This window comes from Acartia tonsa, chromosome 15 (assembly GCF_053477335.1).
Source record: "Acartia tonsa isolate MP-2025a chromosome 15, ASM5347733v1, whole genome shotgun sequence".
NCBI lineage: Eukaryota > Metazoa > Arthropoda > Copepoda > Calanoida > Acartiidae > Acartia > Acartia tonsa.
The window spans coordinates 19,968,646-19,987,573 of record NC_137274.1 but is presented as its reverse complement, the minus strand read 5'-3'; the positions used below and the strand labels follow the sequence as shown (position 1 = coordinate 19,987,573).

At 33.4% G+C, this 18,928-nt stretch overlaps 1 protein-coding gene across 1 annotated transcript; it reads right to left on the bottom strand.

The window, feature by feature from the left end:
* Nucleotides 1-6,484: 6,484 nt before the first annotated feature.
* LOC145306977 (uncharacterized) lies at nt 6,485-17,042 on the bottom strand. The gene is made up of 12 exons (XM_080149317.1): nt 16,990-17,042; nt 16,052-16,120; nt 14,611-14,668; nt 13,572-13,677; nt 12,905-12,986; nt 11,923-11,992; nt 11,075-11,204; nt 10,607-10,744; nt 9,723-9,803; nt 8,047-8,117; nt 7,121-7,200; nt 6,485-6,500 (listed from the first exon to the last, which is right to left on the bottom strand). Exons 2-12 carry the CDS (start codon nt 16,114-16,116, stop codon nt 6,485-6,487), a joined length of 897 nt encoding a protein of 298 aa, XP_080005443.1. The 5' UTR covers nt 16,117-16,120; nt 16,990-17,042.
* Between the last annotated feature and the right edge of the window lie 1,886 nt (nt 17,043-18,928).

The following is an 18,928-nucleotide window of genomic DNA, read 5'->3' as shown; positions in this document are numbered from 1 at the left end:
GTTACTTTATCAAAGGCTGCAAAGTGTGAAACCCATAGGACAATTCTGACATACCCAAACTAACGAGCAAAGGACCTAATTGAAGAAAATCTTTGCTTTTAACAATTGTATGTATTTCGTAGTCTTTATAGTGTATATAAATCTTAGATTCTTAGATTCTTGGGGCCCCACAGGGTTAGTGCCTCCTGCAGGGATTAAGCATATGACTCCCTACCCCAAATTTCAATCTATTAAAAAACTATTAGAGCTAATATATATCATTTCAATCATTAATTTCTATATATCTATCTACAATATACAGCATGACCCTCGAAAAAGTATTTTTAAGCATCTGCAGCCCTTATTTCTCAATGAATTATTAAAAAATGCATATGTCCTTGTTCTCCATAGTATTCCACGTAAGTAGATATAAAAATATTTTTTTTACCTCCATTAACACCGGAGATTTTTAGAGCTAAAGTTTTGAAAAAGTGACTGAGAAAAAGAATTTTTTTTTGTTTCTCTTATTTTTTGGATGGTTATATTATGTTTTTCTGGCAACTGAATAATGAGACACAAAGAAAAACAAGTTAACTAAATATTTCTTTTTTATTCCACCAAAAAATATAAATTTTTAATGGCAAAAAATACTACTGAATGAATGGATTATTTGCAAATTTTAGGTTATTTATTAACCCTTATTTATAGAAAAGGATTAATTATGACAGTTGCTCCGCCTACTTTTCTGACATCTCAATTATTTAATAGGGGGTAAATTAAGCTTTTTAGACTAAAAAATCATTATGTTTATTTTTATTTTCTTTATAACTTTGTTGTTATTAAAGTTAGGATTGTGAAACAAAAAACAATTTTCCTGCTATATTCATAGAGATTTATTTGGTTTTTTAATCTTAAACAATTTTGCCTAATAAGTAAGTTTTTCAAAATATCATTAAACTAAAAAGACTCAAAAAATATGTGTAAAAAAATGCTTTTTACTCAAAAACTAAATTTTTAATTTCATTTTTGTATAAAGTTTCTGCTAGTAACAAAAATAAAAGGATTTCTAGCTTAATTTTGCTAAAAAAGTCGTTTCATGTTAAAAGTTACTTTTTCCTCAGTCACTTTTTCAAAACTTTAGCACTAAAAATCTCCGGTGTTAATGGAGGTAAAAAAAATATTTTTATATCTACTTATGTGGAATACTATAGAGAACAAGGACATATGCATTTTTTAATAATTCATTGAGAAATAAGGGCTGCAGATGCTTAAAAATACTTTTTCGAGGGTCATGCTGTATATAATGCCGGGAGGGAGAGAACATTGGACTGTAAATTACACTGGTACCTAAAGTCTTTGACCAGGTTAACTTATTTGTTGGCTCAACAACTTTGGGTACTTTTAAACTATTAGAATCCAATCTTTATATATCCCTGTATATAATGCAGGGATATAAAGGGATAAGACAATGGCCGAAAAATTGATGTACATCCCCAATGTCGATATATAAATTTACCCCTTCTATATGGACACCCAACTTAATAAACGAACCAATCAAAATTCATTAACCTTTAACAGTCGGTGCGGCAACGGGCCCGACTGTTAAGGGCTAAAGTCCCCAAAGTTGTATTGTAAAACTTTGGGAACCAGTGTAATAAAGATCCCAATGTCCCTTCCCTCCCTGCATATAACTCACTTTGTCCGTTTGTCCCTCAATAAATGTATAAATATAGATGTATAACCAAGACAAGTACCTGGATCCAGTGTTGGGGACCTATTTTGTCTGTTAGAAAATTGCTTTCTGCTGTTTTGTAGCGAATTGGCTAGGTTATTATTTTTGTCTCTATTGATTGATAATCAAAGACCCAAGTCTGAAGTTTGGAACAGGATGGGGACATACAGCTTTTTAACTTTTTCCCTCTCTTTTGTTTTATTTTAATTGTCCATCCATGAAATATTGGATCTTGTCATCCTTGTTTATTATAAAAATTGGAGGAGAAATTGAATTCAACAATTTTAATAAATCCAACGTGAAATTCTGTTTTACATTTTTCATTGCATAAATTATTTAGATAGATAGATGGATGGATAGATAAATAGATAGAAAGAAAGATATATAGATAGAAAAATAGATAAGAAATGGTATAAGGATCTAAAGGGATAAGACAATAGTCAATAAATTGATCTACATCCCCATTGATGTTACCTCTTCTGTAGATTACAATTAATATTTAAAACGTTTAGACACACAACTTAATGAACCAACCAATTAAAATTCAATAAAATCCCCAAGGTTATGAATTAAACAAATTGGAAAACATTAGAATAAAACTTTGGGTCTTGTGTAATAGTGTAAAAGCCTAATGTCCCCTCCCTCCCTAAAATTGGACTGTAAATGAAACCAAAAGTTTGATTAGCAACTTCTCTCATTATCTTTATTTGGTCCAAACTTTTAGTGTCTAACTTTTCCGCTTTTAGTTTCATTATAAAGAAGAGGTAATTTTGTTTATCGCTAATATTTTGTTCACTGGTTTATCCCTTACGATTATAAATTTCTAAAAACTTAAGGGTACTAAGGGAAGGAGGGGACATTAGGGTGTTTATTACACCCGTCCCCAAAGTTTTTAAATGATGTATTCCTCTTTGTTAAATTTTGATTAGGTTGGGTGTACAAACGTTTGAACCACTAATTGTACTCTGCAATTTTGTGTATTATCATTGGGGTCTGGAGATGTGCATCAAATTGGTGCCTATTATCTTATCCCTTAAGATCCATGAAATTTATCATGAACTATATATCCCAAGGGATCTAAAGGGATAAGACAATGGTCAATTAATTAGTGTATTTATCTAATTATTAACCCTTCTGTAGATTACCATTAGTGGTTGAAATGTTTGGTCTTAATGAACCATCTAATAAGAAAACCTTTTTGAAAAACTTTGGGGACTAGAGTAATAAACAACACAATATCCCCTCTCTCCCTGGAAGTTTTTGTCAATATGTTTGTCTGTATGTCTGTCTTTATATTGTAGTAACAGAATGTCTGTCTTTAGAGGGGACATTTGACTGTAAATTAATCTGGTTTATTAACAGGTTCTATCATTCATTTCCTTAAAAACTTTAGGGGGACTTCTTTTAAATCTTGATATGGTATTCAAACTTTTTCACCAATGATTTTATTTATGCATCAATATATCGTCTTATCCTTTAAAATTTAATCAAACTATCAAACATTTTATTAATCCTTTATTAATTAAGTATATCCAATTATATCAAGGCTCAGCAGCTGTGCGTCATCCACCTGTAAGCCTCAGTAAATCATCCTTTTGGAACTATAAAAATCAGCTGGAAGTCTAAACAACAAACCACGTTTCCCCTTTTCTATCTCCAACAGGCGGACGGACGGACAGACAGAAAGACAGACAGACGGACATTTTGATTTATAGAGTAGCTTCGCTACTAATAACAGCTGTTTGTGATGAGGTATTAATTGAAAAATAGCTGAAAATGTAACCTAACCTTATTAATTTTATTTTTTTAATATCAATATTAATTATTATCAAAGTAAATCAAAATAGCACAAAGTGACAAAACTTTTTAAAATCGAAAGTTTTTTTTTTTTTTACTTTTTCTACTAAAACGTAAGTTTACATAAATGTTTAAAATTACAACAACTATATATTTCTTTGTCATTGAACGGTTCATTATATAGAAACCCCAAAGTTTTATGTTAACGTTTTCTTATTCGTTAGCTTAATAACTTTGGAGACTTTTTATTGTATTTTGATCGGATGGTATTCTAAGGTGAGAGTCCAAACTTTTCAACCACTAATTAATCTAGAGAAGGGTTATTTTGTACACTATTGGGGATGTACACCAATTAATCAAAAATTTTCTTATCCATTCACTTCTCTGCCTTTTAGCCATGTAAAAATAAATTGGCATTTCAAGGTTTTATCAAAAATGTTGTCAAAAAAGTTAAATAGCAACATATTATAAATGGACATGGATGTATGGACATTTTGATAACGATTATAGAGTTGCCACGCTTTCAATATCGTAATTAACTGTACTTAAAAAAAAAAAATAATAGAAATTCAAATAACCACTTCTGTAGATTATAATTAGTGGTTGAAACGTTTGGACACTCAAAATTCTATAAAAGCCCTCATTGAAGACTTTATTACAAAACTTTGGGGACCAGTGTAATTGGCGTTGCTACAAAAGACCTACTCTACAAAAGACCTACCCCTACAAAAGGTCTACTCTACAAAAGACCTACCCCTACATAAGACCTACTCTACAAAATACCTACCCCTACATAAGACCTACTCTACAAAAGACCTACGAATATATATTGTTATATAAACATCAAATTTATTAATAAAGTAATACATAATCAATACATGGCCGCAGCGCTCGGCCCTCTGGCCTGCCTAGCCGCGGGCGCTCGACCCCCTTGCCTATAACCAAACCTAACCTTACCTAAATATTGTAAAAAAATATTAAAATTTGAAAAAAATCTACCAACCACTTTTTGTAAATCAACGAAATTCTAAAATATAATTAAGTTAATGTACGATAAACATTCATACATTATTACATATAAGTTAGGTTAGGTTAGGTTATAGGCAAGGGGGCCGAGCGCCCGCGGCTAGGCAGGCCAGGGGGCCGAGCTCTGCGGCCATGACCTTCTAGCATTACGATTTTTTGTAGAGTAGGTCTTTTGTAGGCGTTGGTCTTTTGTAGAACCGACGAGAAGATCTTTTGTAGGGGTAGGTCTTTTGTAGAGTAGGTATTTTGTAGCAACGCCGTGTAATTAACTTACAGAAGGGGTAGTTTGTGTATCATCATTGGGAATGTAAATAAATTTATCGGCCATTGTTATGTCTTTAAAATTAAATTTTCAACATATTTCTAGGTTAGCTTCGAATCCAATTAATATTGCTGTATTAGAACCGTTTCTCAGCCCCCTCTACCCAATCCCCTCCCCTCATACTGAATGAACGAACTGACCAATAAATGAGGCCCATATTAGCAAGCTGAATTGACGACAAATTTTCCTCTGTTAATATATGTATAACCTTTTGTGTTACACTACTTTAAAAATGTTTTAATTTCTTATGTTTCTTAGGTATGTTGTCTTCCTTGCTGTTTTTTTTAACTCTTATTAAAGCGAAGCTTTTCTATAATTAGAGTCGGTCCATCCATATGTCCGTCCATTACAGTTAGCTTTTTTTGTTAATTTAAACAGGTTAGAATTGGCCTATCAAATTCAAACTTTGTATGCCGATTCCTATTACAGTTAAGTACAACTTAGAAAGCGAAGCATAGAACCTAGTAATAGTGTCTAACTTTTTATCGACACCATGGAAACTGTCCCAATTTTGTATAACTTTTGCGGAACATGTTCCAGTTACGTCATATTTTTCTTTTCCAAAAAAGAGAAGGCAGGAAGAAAATCTCTTCAAAAGAGATGGGGAAAACCCCCTTTTCTCCCATCTCTTTTTTCTTCCCCCCTTCCCTTTTTTTTCTTTCCCTCTTCCCTTTTTAGGGAAAGAAAAATATGACGTAACTGGAACATGTTCTGCAAAAGTTATACAAAATTGGGACAGTTTCCATGGTGTCCTTTTTATCTTTGTGACGTAACAAAAATCCATCTCTTTTTCAGGGGTTTCCTTTCCCACCTCCCCTCTCATCCTTGGATTTTTGTCACATAGATAAAAAGTTAGACACTATTAATAGGTTCCAAAGCATTCTATAATTGTTACTATAAAGTCCATACATCCACTTAAAACAAGCTGATTTTTTACTTTTTAGACAACATATTTTTTGTATGTTAATATTATCCTATTCATCTGATTCCTATTACAACAAGGTATAGTACAAGTCCTAAAAACGTCAGTATGTCCTTAAACCAGTATCATGTATTTAATTAGTTTTGCATCAAATTTATATACAATTTTGTTTAGACCTATACATTTATATTCTGTTTTTTTTCAGATCTGATACTCTACCAGTGTTAATGTTGGTTTGTCCTACCATTACAGAGGTTTGCTTTTATGGATGTTGTCATCCTTGTTTCTAATTTAAGTAGTATGTTGTCTGTATGTCTGTCTAACTGATTATACTGCTAACGATATTATTTCTCTTTAATTTTCCTCCTTCCCTCTTTCTCTCTCTCCTCTCTCTCTCTCTCTGGTAAGGGTTAAAGAGTTTCTGTGCGTTGTAAATTGTACCTATCTACTACAGAAATCACCATGCCAAGTTTGCCAACGATAGGACAATTCTAACATGATTATATTAACAAAAAGATCTAACTCTTAACTAAATTGTTGTAAAAAAAATTAAAAATCAACACCTTATACACGGATATACGGACATTATGTTAAGGGTTATAGAGTTGCTACGCTTTCTAAATCCTTCCATTTTTCTTACAGAAATCGCCATGCCTAGTTTGAAATCAATAGAACAATTCTAACATGACTGAATTAACAAAAAGATCTAACTCTCACAGAAGCTAAATTGTTGTAAAAATGAAAAAAAAACACATTATAAATGGGCATACGGACATTATGTCAAGGGTTAAAGGGTTGCTATGCTTTCTAAATCGTAACTACTTAATACAGAAATCCACATGCTAAGTTTGAAATCATTTAGCAAAATGAGCTAACCGTTATGGATTGATATACGGACGGACCAATCCTAATTGTATAAAATCTTAGTTTTAGAAAAAAATAATATTTTTTTTCTCTCTCTCTTTCTCTCTCTCTCTCTCTCTCTCTCTCTCTCTCTCTCTCTCTCTCTCTCTCTCTCTCTCTCTCTCTCTCTCTCTCTCTCTCTCTCTCTCTCTCTCTCTCTCTCTCTCTCTCTCTCTCTCTCTCTCTCTCTCTTTTTTTTTTTTATTATATTTTTTATATTCGAAGAAAGTTGGATATAATACGATGCTAGACATAGTTTTTTCGTATGGATGAGAACCGGTTCCTATCCACCGGATTCGAATGAAAAAAAATTCGTCCGACTTTGAGACCTACCTAATAAGTACTCTAAAATTTCATCTAACAAAAAATAATTTTATACATTATTGTAGCCATGTTAATAATGGACAAGTAAAATGATACAACAAATGGTAAAACCTACCTCATAATGTGCATGTCTCTTTTCAGCTTGGATACCTGGGCCTCGTGATGAGAGAATATTTCTACCAACCTTCTTTGCACCTGGGAATAATTAGTGGTTGAAACGTTTGGGCACTCAATTTAATGAACCAACACAGCAAAAATAAAGCCACAAAGTTGAAAAAAATTAACAATTAGTGGTTGAAACGTTTGGACACTCAATTTAATGAACCAACACAGCAAAAATAAAGTCACAAAGTTGAAAATAATTAACAATTAGTGGTTGAAACATTTGGACACTCAAGTAAAAGAACCAACCAAGCAAAAATAAAGCCCCCAAAGTTGTTAAGAAAACATTATTATAAAACTTTGAGGACTAGTGTAATAAACAGACAAATGTGCCTTCCCTTCCTGGACCTACTCAGTACTCACAGAGAGGGAGGGGACATCGGACTGTTTAGAAAAATTTCGAGACCAAGAAAATTGCATTTCATATATTTTCATATCTACCTAATAAAAAAATCTTCCAAATTTTTTTTATAAATCTTCAAAATTTAAAAATTAAGATCTACTGTGACGATAAAAAAGATGTATAAAATCATTAAATAATTTTATTTCATTAAATTTGATCTTTAGGGTTTGAACTTTAAAAGACTTTGCATTTCAAAGACAAAATGTAAATTATCATATTTCAAATAATATAGGGCAATATTTATCAGTATTGCTTCGAAACCGATTAATATCCGGTGGATTAGAACCGGTTCTCAGCCATACTGAAAAATTATGTATAGAATCGTATTAGATCCAGTTTTCTACGAATATAAAAGTGTACAATCATAGGATCAAAACCAGTTTTTTTTAAGCCCCTGCCTTCAGCATCTCGGGGCTAAGAAAACTGGTTTTAATCTTATAATTGTATCTGCGGAAAGCTGCGATAATAACTATTACCTTGTCATATTTAGTAGGGAGGCCGTCTGAATCAAGTAAAGTATAGAGAAGATCCGCACCTAATCCATCACCTAAATATAAATCCGCTGGATTAGAACCGGTTCTCAGCGATACTATCCGCATAATATCCGCGGAAAGCTGTCTATAATACGATGCTATAAAAAGATATAAAAACTAAAAGGATAATACAATGGCCGATAAATGATGTACATTCCCATTGATGTTACACAAAATCACCCCTTTTGTAGATTACAATTAATGGTTGAAACGTTTAGACACTAAATGAACTAACCAAACAAAATTCAACAAAAGTCCCACAAAGTTGTTAAGCCAAAGAATAATAAAAAGTTATAATATAACTTTGGAGACTAGTGTAATACAGCCCATTGTCCCAGAGAGAGAGGGGACAATGGGCTGTTTTATACACCACTCCCCAAAGTTTTATAATAACCTTTTCCTATTCGTTGGCTCTACAACTTTTTCTGAATTTTGATTGGTTGTTTCATGAAGTTGATAATCAATTGTTTCAACCACTAATTTTAATCTATAGAATGGATGATTTTGTAAATCATCATTGGGGATGTACATCAATTTATCGGCTATTGTCTTATCCCTTAAGATCCCTGCCAATATGAAATAATATCAATTCCAGTATGGCTTCCAAACTGATTAATAACCGCTGGATTAGAACCGGTTCTCAGCAACTCTAAAAAATCATGTATAGCATAGTATTACAGACAATTTTCCACGAATATTAAAATAAAAATCATAAAATAAATACCAATTTTGTTGGCCCCGTTGAGCCGAAGGTTCGAATCGAAACAGCATTTAGTGTCCAATAAAAAATGACGTCATACAATACAAATGACCAATGATAGGCAAATGTACAATTTACCATTGGTCAATTACAATGTATTCTGGCCTATCATTGGTCATTTGTATTGTATAACGTTATTTTTTATTGGACACTATAGGTACGCTGTTTCTTTAAAATCTTTTTTTTTTATTACAATATCCGCGGAAAGCTGTCTATAATAAATAACTATTCCAATGTTATTTGCAAAAAAAATAATTAAAAATCCAAAGAAAACCAGCCAGACAACCTTTTTGGGGACCATTATTTTATAGGCAGACTCACATACAAACAAGGATGACAACATCCATAAAAGCGAAGCACTGAAACGGTAGGACAAACGGATATTAATACTTGTATAGAGTCAGAACTGAATAATCATAATATAAATGTATAAGAGTCAAAGCAAAATTGTAAGTAAATTTGTTGAAAAACTTCTTGATTCAGGATAATGTTTATGGACATACTTACAATTTTTAATACTTGATTATCTAGTTGCTTCGCTTATAACATTATACTTTGTTGTCCCAGGAATAAACATACTAAAAATCAAATCAATCAGATGATTAGATCACTTAAAAATTTGTTGTTAAAAAAATAAAACAAAGGTTTAAAATGAACGTACGGACATTATGGTAACGATTATAGAGTTGCTACGCTTTCTAAATCGTACCTAACTACTACAAGAATCAGCATGCAAAGTTTGAAATCGATAGGACAATGCTAACATGCCTAAATTAACGAAAAAAGCTATCTATCTCGGACGGACGGACGGACCCTAATTATTGAAAAGCTTCGCTTTTTAAAAAGTTTAAACACTTACCCCTGGTTAGGTCCGAGGTGTCGCCCCCATTCTCGTGGGGGCACATATTGACTCCCCCCAGGGGGTTGTTCGTCTGCCAACCTAACAAAATATATAGATATGTTACAGGGATCTTAAGGGATAAGACAATGGACAATTAGTTTATGTACATCCCCAATGATTTTATACAAAATTATTACTTACATTTAGTCGCTGAAACGTTTGGACACTCAACTTAATGAACCAACGTGTCAAAATTCCTTAATTCCCCAAAAATAAGCCAACGAAATTAGTAGATTTTATTTTTGTCGTTTGGAAGATTTTTTTCGTTTCAAATTTATTTGCATAGGTAAAACATCGATTGTGAAAAATAAATATTTATCTCATTAAATCTTGTAAAATATATAAAAATATAACATAAAAATTTAGAATCCCACAAAATGCTCATGAAATTTTATACCCCTAATACATTTGTCCCTATCTATCTATTTAACTGTCGATTTGATGGTCTAAATATCTGTTAGTTTATCTGTCTGCCTGTCTGTCTATCTGTCCATCTATCTGTCCATATATATGTCCAACTATCTGTCCATCTATTTTACTATTCATCTCATAATTCATTATTCAGGGATCTTAAGGGATAAAACAATGGCTGATAAGTTAGTGTACATCCCCAATAATGATGTGCACAAAATTACTCCTTCTGTAGATTACAGAAAAACTTTAAGGTCTAGCGTAATAAACAGCCATCTATCCCCTCCTTTCTTGATTATTACTCTATATCTATCTATCCATATATCTGTCTGTCTGTCTGTATATCTGTCTGTATATCTGTCTGTCTGTCTGTCTGTCTGAATATCTGTCCGTCTGTCTATCTATCTATCTATCTATCTCCTAAAAGAAACCTGTATTATTATGACCATTAGTATGCTCCTGTGCTGGCTGCTGATTGTCAGGACATAACTCTAGCTGCTGATTATTAGTTGACACTTGACTAGAAGTTGCAGCCGCGGCAGCTACTGTAGATGACGGCGAGGATACACCTGAACACAGTTCCGTTTAATATCCGCTGGATTAGAGCATGTTCTTAGTCCTACTATCCGCATAATATCCGCGGAAAGCTGTCTACGATACGAAGTGTTTAATAACTATAAAACTTTAGACACCCAACTTAATAAGCAAACCGATGAAAATTCAACAAAAGTTCCCAAAGATGTTGAGCCAACAAATAAGAAAAATTACCCATTTACATTCTAACGAAATAATAGGACCTAGTATGCCACCTTGTGGCACTCCACAATAGGAAATAATAGGACCTAGTATGCAACCTTGTGGCACTCCACAAAATATTCTGATTCTGAGACCTTACTTACCTGGAATATTTATGCTCTCCATGGCGGCCAGATAGAGAGGTGATGGGGAGGTGGGGGGGAGTACTGTGTTGGCTCCCCCCTCAGAAATGTCCCCGACATACACCTCCTTCCATAATAACAAATCACGGACCTAAAACAAAACAAGGATGACAACATCCATAAGTAGCAAGGCACAAAAAATTATGGAATGGACCAGAGAAAAGGGAATGTGATCATGACAAACAATTTTGGCGTTATTCTTTTTTCAGTTGTAATTAATTGGCTGAATAGCAGCCCCTGGAATAGACAAACACACAGAGTGAGTTTTAGAGCAGATATTCAGTTGTCATATTAAAGAAAAAAAAGAGATATGCACACAAATTTTTTAAAAAATGTTCATATCTTTTGAAGCATGGTTGACAACAGACAGACGGACGGACAGAACAATTGTACATATCATGTCATTGGAATCCTCACTAAAAATTTCAGCTGAGTAATCAACATTCACTACTTATGTTTTTTTAAGAGTATCATGCTTTTTATTAGCTTAGGTAGGTCCTGCTATATATTTAAAAAAATTGTTTTACAAAACCATAAAACCTCCAAAAAATCACTAGGTTGGATTATTTTCCAAAAATCAGAGTATTTTCCAGTATGGCTTCGAAACAGATTAATATCCGCTGGATTAGAACTCAAAAATATTGTACAGCATCATATTAAAGACCATTTTCCACGAATATTAAAATGAAAATCATAAAACTAACACAAGTTTTGGTAGCCCGAGCCTTCAGCCCCTTGGGTCTGACATAACTGGTTTAAATCTTATAATTTTCTATTTTACTATTCGCGGAAACCTGTTTATGATTTACCTCGCATCTTGGCCACAGAATTTCTTGTTTTTGAACAAACAGAAAGTTTCTAAACTTTGCCGGGTGTGATCTGAAATATATAAAACAAGGATGACAACATACTCCGGGTGGGATCTGAAATATATAAAACAAGGATGACAACATACTCCGGGTGGGATCTGAAACATATAAAACAAGGATGACAACATACTTAGGGTGGGATCTGTAATATATAAAACAAGGATGACAACATACTCCGGGTGTGATCTGAAACATATAAAACAAGGATGACAACATACTTAGGGTGGGATCTGTAATATATAAAACAAGGATGACAACATACTCCGGGTGGGATCTGAAATATATAAAACAAGGATGACAACATACTCCGGGTGTGATCTGAAATATATAAAACAAGGATGACAACATACTTAGGGTGGGATCTGTAATATATAAAACAAGGATGACAACATACTCCGTGTGGGATCTGAAATATATAAAACAAGGATGACAACATACTCCGGGTGGGATCTGAAATATATAAAACAAGGATGACAACATACATAAAAAAGAAGATTTGATAACAGAATAAAGGATAAACGAACAATAACACTTGTAGAGTGTTAGAAAATACCCCCCCCCCCGGGTTGTTAACCCATAACACCCTAAAAAAACCGGGTATTTCATTGTGGGTTTTAGGTAATTTATTAGAATAAAACCCCAAAAGTACCGCGTTTTTTTTTTGTAAATTTAGTAAATTATAACAGATTATTATAATTGTTTTTACATTTAGTTGAATATTTCCTTTCTAATATAACTAGAAATTTGAACTTAAAAAAAACCCCAAAAATTAGGGTTTTTTTTCCGGTACCCGGGTTGGGTAAAACAAAAATTTAAATATAAAACCCGGGTTTTTAACAATAACAACCCTGCTCCCCCCACCCCAACTCACTTAACCTTCGCAAAACACATTTTCTTGTGCAAAGATTCCTGCAATTTCTACCTTAAAAACGGCCAAATAGATCTCGTTCTTTCTCTAATCTTCTGCTGTTTTCTCTCAGATAAAGAATTGGCCAGGAAAGTACCTAAAAACAAATAAAAATGGATGACAAATTACAATATCCATAAAAGCAAAGCTAAAAAATCAGAAGGACAAACAAACGAGGGGGGGGGGGAGGGGATTCTCACACTTTTGCATTAACAGGGAGTATAGGATTTGTCTTAGGAATGAGAGGATAGGTTATTCGGCAAAAAAAGTTTCCTTTTGGGATGTAGTTTACTTACCTATATTTTAAAAAATTTGTAAAAGTATATAAGTGCTACTTTTTGAAACCAAAAGTAAAACGCGCATGATCTCAGCCCAAAAAAGAGTTACAGCTCTAAAATTTGGCACAGTAGTTGCTTTTGAGGAGAACAATATGTAACTGTGAAGAAACGGCGGCAAAACTACCACTCCCGCCGAAAACCGAAGTTTCCCGCCGAAATTTTTTTTGCCTTTTTTCGCCAAATTAGACAGTTCTCAATCATCTGAGATAAACTTTTTTTCTTAAACTTAAACTTGTACACGATTGACGCATACAATTATAAAGAGTTAAATGTCGTCTTTTGTGTTGAAATAATATTATGAATTAATAATTTTAAACAAATATAATTTTGTTACAGGTCCTTACCAAAAATATTTGAATAAGTGTGCTGTACAATTTTGTAAAGAAAGTTGAGGTTGAACTGGAAGCTCACTGGGAACTGGAGACACAGCTGGTGAACACAATCTAGCCACTAAACAAATAATTCAGTTATAGCCCTCTTCGTGGCAACGCATCTTAAGGGGCGTTTCATCGTATTTTCACAATAGCTTTTGGTTAATTTAGGTTAGGTTAGGTTAAGTTGGGTTAGGTGATTACCCCGCGGGGTTAGACAATTGGCCCTAAAGGATTATAGCTAGAAATGGAGAAAAGCTTATTCTTATAATAAAGTAACATTATGTCTGTCTGTGTGTTTGTATAGAAGGATCTCGCTAACTGCTGGAACGTTATGGTTCTCCTTTACAGGGTAGCATCTCATATGTCCTGGTAAGGTTTATAACTATTTTGGTGGAGGGTACAACTACCCTCCAAAGAGAAATTTGCTCCTAAAAATATTACCCCCCGCACCCCTACCTCCCATAAAATTTAATACTAAAGAGAGAGGGGACAATGATTTGTTTATTACACTAGTCAGAAAAGTTTTATTTTCCGTTAACTTAACAATTTTGGGGACTTTTAATGGATTTTGATTGGTTGGTTTATTAAGTTGAGTGATCAAACATTTCCACCAATAATTTTGATGTGATAGTTTTGTTTATCATCATTTGGAATGTACATCAATTTATCGGCAATTGTCTTATCCCTTTAGATACCTCATTTAATACCTATATTAGCGACAACTTTAACTGAACAAAATTTGATCAATATCAATAAAAATCAGCCTACTATCTCAATTAGCTGCTGAGAAAATCACATTTCCTCATAGCATTACGGACTGGTGTGAACAGTGAATTATAGAGTAGCTTTTATTAGGAATAAAATAAATGCATGGCATTGAGATCTAATAAAAGTACCCAAAGTTTGAAAGCTTATCCATGCGAGAACATGTTGATAAAACTAAAGCTACCAATAAAATTTAAAGTCCAATGTCCCCTCCCTCCTTGCAATGAAATAAATATTAACATACCTGTAGAAATATTGGTGACCTCTCATTCTGATCCTGACTACCTAGACCTTGCCCACACCTGTAATAAACAAAATAATAGGACTTAGTATACAACCTTGGAGCACTCCACTAACTATAAATAATAAGACCTAATAAGCAACCTTGGAGCACTCAACTAACTATATATAATAGGGCCTAATATGCAACCTTGAAGCACTCCACTAACTATATATAATAGGACCTAATATGCATCCTTGAGGCACTCCACAAACTATAAAGAATAGGACCTAATATGCAACCTTGAGGCACTCCACTTACTATATATAATAGGACCTAATATACAACCTTGAGGCACTCCACTTACTATATATAATAGGACCTAATAAGCAACCTTGGGGCACTCCACTAACTATTCCTTACCTGACTACCTAAACCTTGCCCACAACTGTATTAAACAAAATAATAGGACCTAATATGCAACCTTGGGGCACTCCAAGACCTAGAGAGTGTTCAAAAAAAACCAATCGCTTAAATGAAATCACTTTAAGTACTTGAACTCTTGTAGATAGATCCCATAATGTTTTGAGTTTTTAAAGGGGCATGTAAAGACCTTTCTATAGACAACTTAACCAGGTTTCTAAGTCAATCCTTGCTAATTTGGCATAAAAGACAGACCCATCAAACAATGAAACATGAATGGTCCGTCTATATTTAGTCCTCAATGGTCTTTCTTTTTTATGCTAAATTGGCTAGGATTGGGTTAGCAACCTGGCTAAGTTGTCCATAGAAAGGTCTTTACATGCCCCATCAAAAACTCAAAACATTATGAGGTCTATCTACAAGATTTCAAATACTCTTTTTAAAGGAGACTATCCACGAACAAGAGCAAGTGATTCTAAGCACCTTCCAACAGTGATTCTAAATGTTTTTTTTGTGTGAATATACTAGGGTTATGTTTAATATCGTTATTTCGACTAAAATAATTAAGTTTCACCATGGTTTTCTATAAACAAAACTATGAAATATTATGCATTTTTTGACAAATATCATAAATGTTTTGTTGAATTTAAAAGTTCAAATAAAAAAATATGCCAAAACATAATCAAATGCTATAAATTACGAAAGTACACTAATAAAACTGTTTATAATATTACAAGTTACCATCCCTTTTTCATCAAAAAAGTTTACTTTAGTGTCATAGCAGTTTGAACTCAACAAAACATTTGTTGATATTTAGTCACAAAATGTCTAACATTTCAGAGTTTTATTCATATAAAACCATGGTGAAACTAAACTTTTAAAATTGATATAATGATATTAAACATAACCCTAGTATATTTAAAAAAACAAACATTTATAATCACTGCTGGAAGGTGCTTATAGTCTTTATGACAATTTTTTCCATGTCATAATATCCACGTAAATTCTATATCCATTGCATTAGTAGAAACTAGCATTGTACCTGTCCGACATCTTGTGTCCAAAATCCAGCCATTCTTTCTCAACAAGAATTTGGAAACCCTCCATAGTTCTACAATTTTAAAATAGTTATAAGATCCAGCCACTCTTTCTCAACAAGAATCTGGAAACCCTCCATAGTTCTACAATTTTAAGAATAGTTATATACAGTATGGTTTTGAATCAGGGTTGGCACAAAAAAAAACCATGTTTGATTTTTAAAATATTTTTATCAATAGTTTTTGTTTTATTTTGACTCATTAGAGTATATTTTCTTAATTTCTTATTTTAAAAACATTTAGTCTATCAATTTTATATATAACAACATTTTAACTGCTTATTTTTTATATAGAAGTCACAGAATGTCATTCTATATGTAACAAACAATCACTGAACCGATATGGTTCTCCATTACAATGTAGCTTTTCACGAATCCTGTAAAGGTTTTTAACTATTTTGGGGGAGGGTACCATCACCATCTAAAATTAAATGTGAAAATTTTAAGCGAAAATATATCTACCTATTATACTAAATACAAAAGTTTTAATAAAATTTTTAAAAGATTTTTTCATAATATTTTGGAAGATTTTTAACAATAATATTTAATGTTTTATATAATAAAATACCAATCTTGAATGCAATAAATGATTTCAATATCTATTTCAATTTAACTTCTTTAGACCTTTTCATAGGTATTATATATATGAAGTCCAAAACTATCCATTTATTTATTTGTCTGTCTGTCTGTCCTACCTATAGTAAGGATCAAGTATAAGTTGAGCAAGCAACACTATCTGGGGAGTTCTGTCTCAACTATCTATCTGTCTGACTATCTATCTATTTATCTGTCTGTCTGTCTGTCTGTCTATCTGTCTGTCTGTCTATCTATATGTCTGTCTGTCTGTCTGTCTATCTATATGTCTGTCTGTCTGTCTGTCCTACCTATAGTAAGGATCAAGTATAAGTTGAGCAAGCGACACTATCTGTGGAGTTCTGTCTCAACTATCTATCTGTCTGTCTATCTTTCTATCTGTCTGTCTGTCCTACCTATAATAAGGATCAAGTATAAGTTGAGCAAGCGAGACTATCTGGGGAGTTCTATCCCAACTATCTATCTGTCTGTCTATCTTTCTATCTGTCTGTCTGTCCTACCTATAATAAGGATCAAGTATAAGTTGAGCAAGCGAGACTATCTGGGGAGTTCTGTCCCAACTATCTATCTGTCTGTCTATCTTTCTATCTGTCTGTCTGTCTGTCTGTCTGTCTGTCTATCTGTCTGTCTGTCTTTCTGTCTGTCCTACCTATAATAAGGATCAAGTATAAGTTGAGCAAGCGAGACTATCTGGGGAGTTCTATCCCACCCGTCTGAACAATGAACAATCACTGGCCTTCCCTCAACCTAAACAAAATATAGGGTGAAAAGTTTTAAGTAAGTAGGAACATTTTACCACGTAGCTCCTATACTATACGTAGCACAAAAATAGTACTTAAATTTTCAAAAAAAAATAGAGTTTATGACGATTCTAACATATGCATAACGTTTTTCTACTATTTTAATACAAGCCGCGCAATTTGCATTTTAAAGATGTGCACATGTTTTGCAGAACCTTTAAATCAATAAGTCTTTAAATATGAGGTTTTTGGGAAAAACGGTTTTTAAGGAGTAAGGGGGGGGGGGGGAAGTTTTGACACTTTCGCTTACTCCGTGATCATTGGGCTAGGTATTAAAGTTAGACTATAGGTAATTTGGGATAAAAGTTTACTTTTGGTAAGTACTTCACGGATTTTTAATCATTTTTTGGATAACCCCACCCCCTAGCCCCCCGGGGCTCAAAATCCCCCTAAAAATGAACCTAACCTTAATTTTCTCAGGAACCATTTGACCAAAAGAGATGATTTCTAAAACTTAAGCTTTTATGCTTATAAACTAACTTCTGATTTAGAAGTCACCCCCCTGCCACCAACCCCTAGCCCTCCGGGGCTAAAAAAAACCTAAAAATGAACCTAACCTTAATTTTCTCAGGAACCATTTGACCAATAGAGATGATTTCTTAAACTTAAACTTAAGCTTTTATGCTTATAAACTAACTTCTAGTTTACAAGTCAGCCCCCTGCCACCAACCCCTAGCCCTCCGGGGCTTAAAAGAACTCTAAAAATGAATCTAACCTTAATTTTCTCAGGAACCATTTTACCAACAGAGATGATTTCTTAAACTTAAGCTTTTATGCTTATAAACTAACTTCTTGTTTAGAAGTCACCCCCTGCCGCCAACCCCTTGCCCTCCGGGGCTCAAAAAAACCCTAAAAATGAACCTAACCTTAATTTTCTCAGGAACCATTTGACCAACAGAGATGATTTCTTAAACTTATGCTTTTATGCTTATAAATTGAGTTTAAGTGAAGAAGTCACCCCCTTGCCGCCAACCCCTAGCCCCCCGGGGCTCAAAAAACCCTAAAAATGAACCTAACCTTAATTTTCTCAGGAACCATTTTACCAATAGATATGATTTCTTAAACTTAAGCTTTTATGCTTATGAACTAAGTTTAAGTTTAGAAATAGTCCCCCTGGCGCCAACCCCTTGCCCCCTGGGGCTAAAAAAAAAAAAAAAATGAACCTAACTTTAATTAAAATTTCTTATTTGAAGAGTTAGAGGTTCACTTATTAAACCAAATATGCTTCTTTTTGGATGTTATTGACATATCTGCTGAACAAAAATATAATCGGCCTCCAGGTTCAGGTGCTGCAGGCCTCCAGGTCCACTCAGGAGACAGGTAAAAATTTAAATTTCTTATTTGAAGGTTTAGAGGTACACTTATTAAACCAAATATGCATCTTTTAGGATGTTATTGACATATCTCCTGTAAAAAATAGAATCGGCCT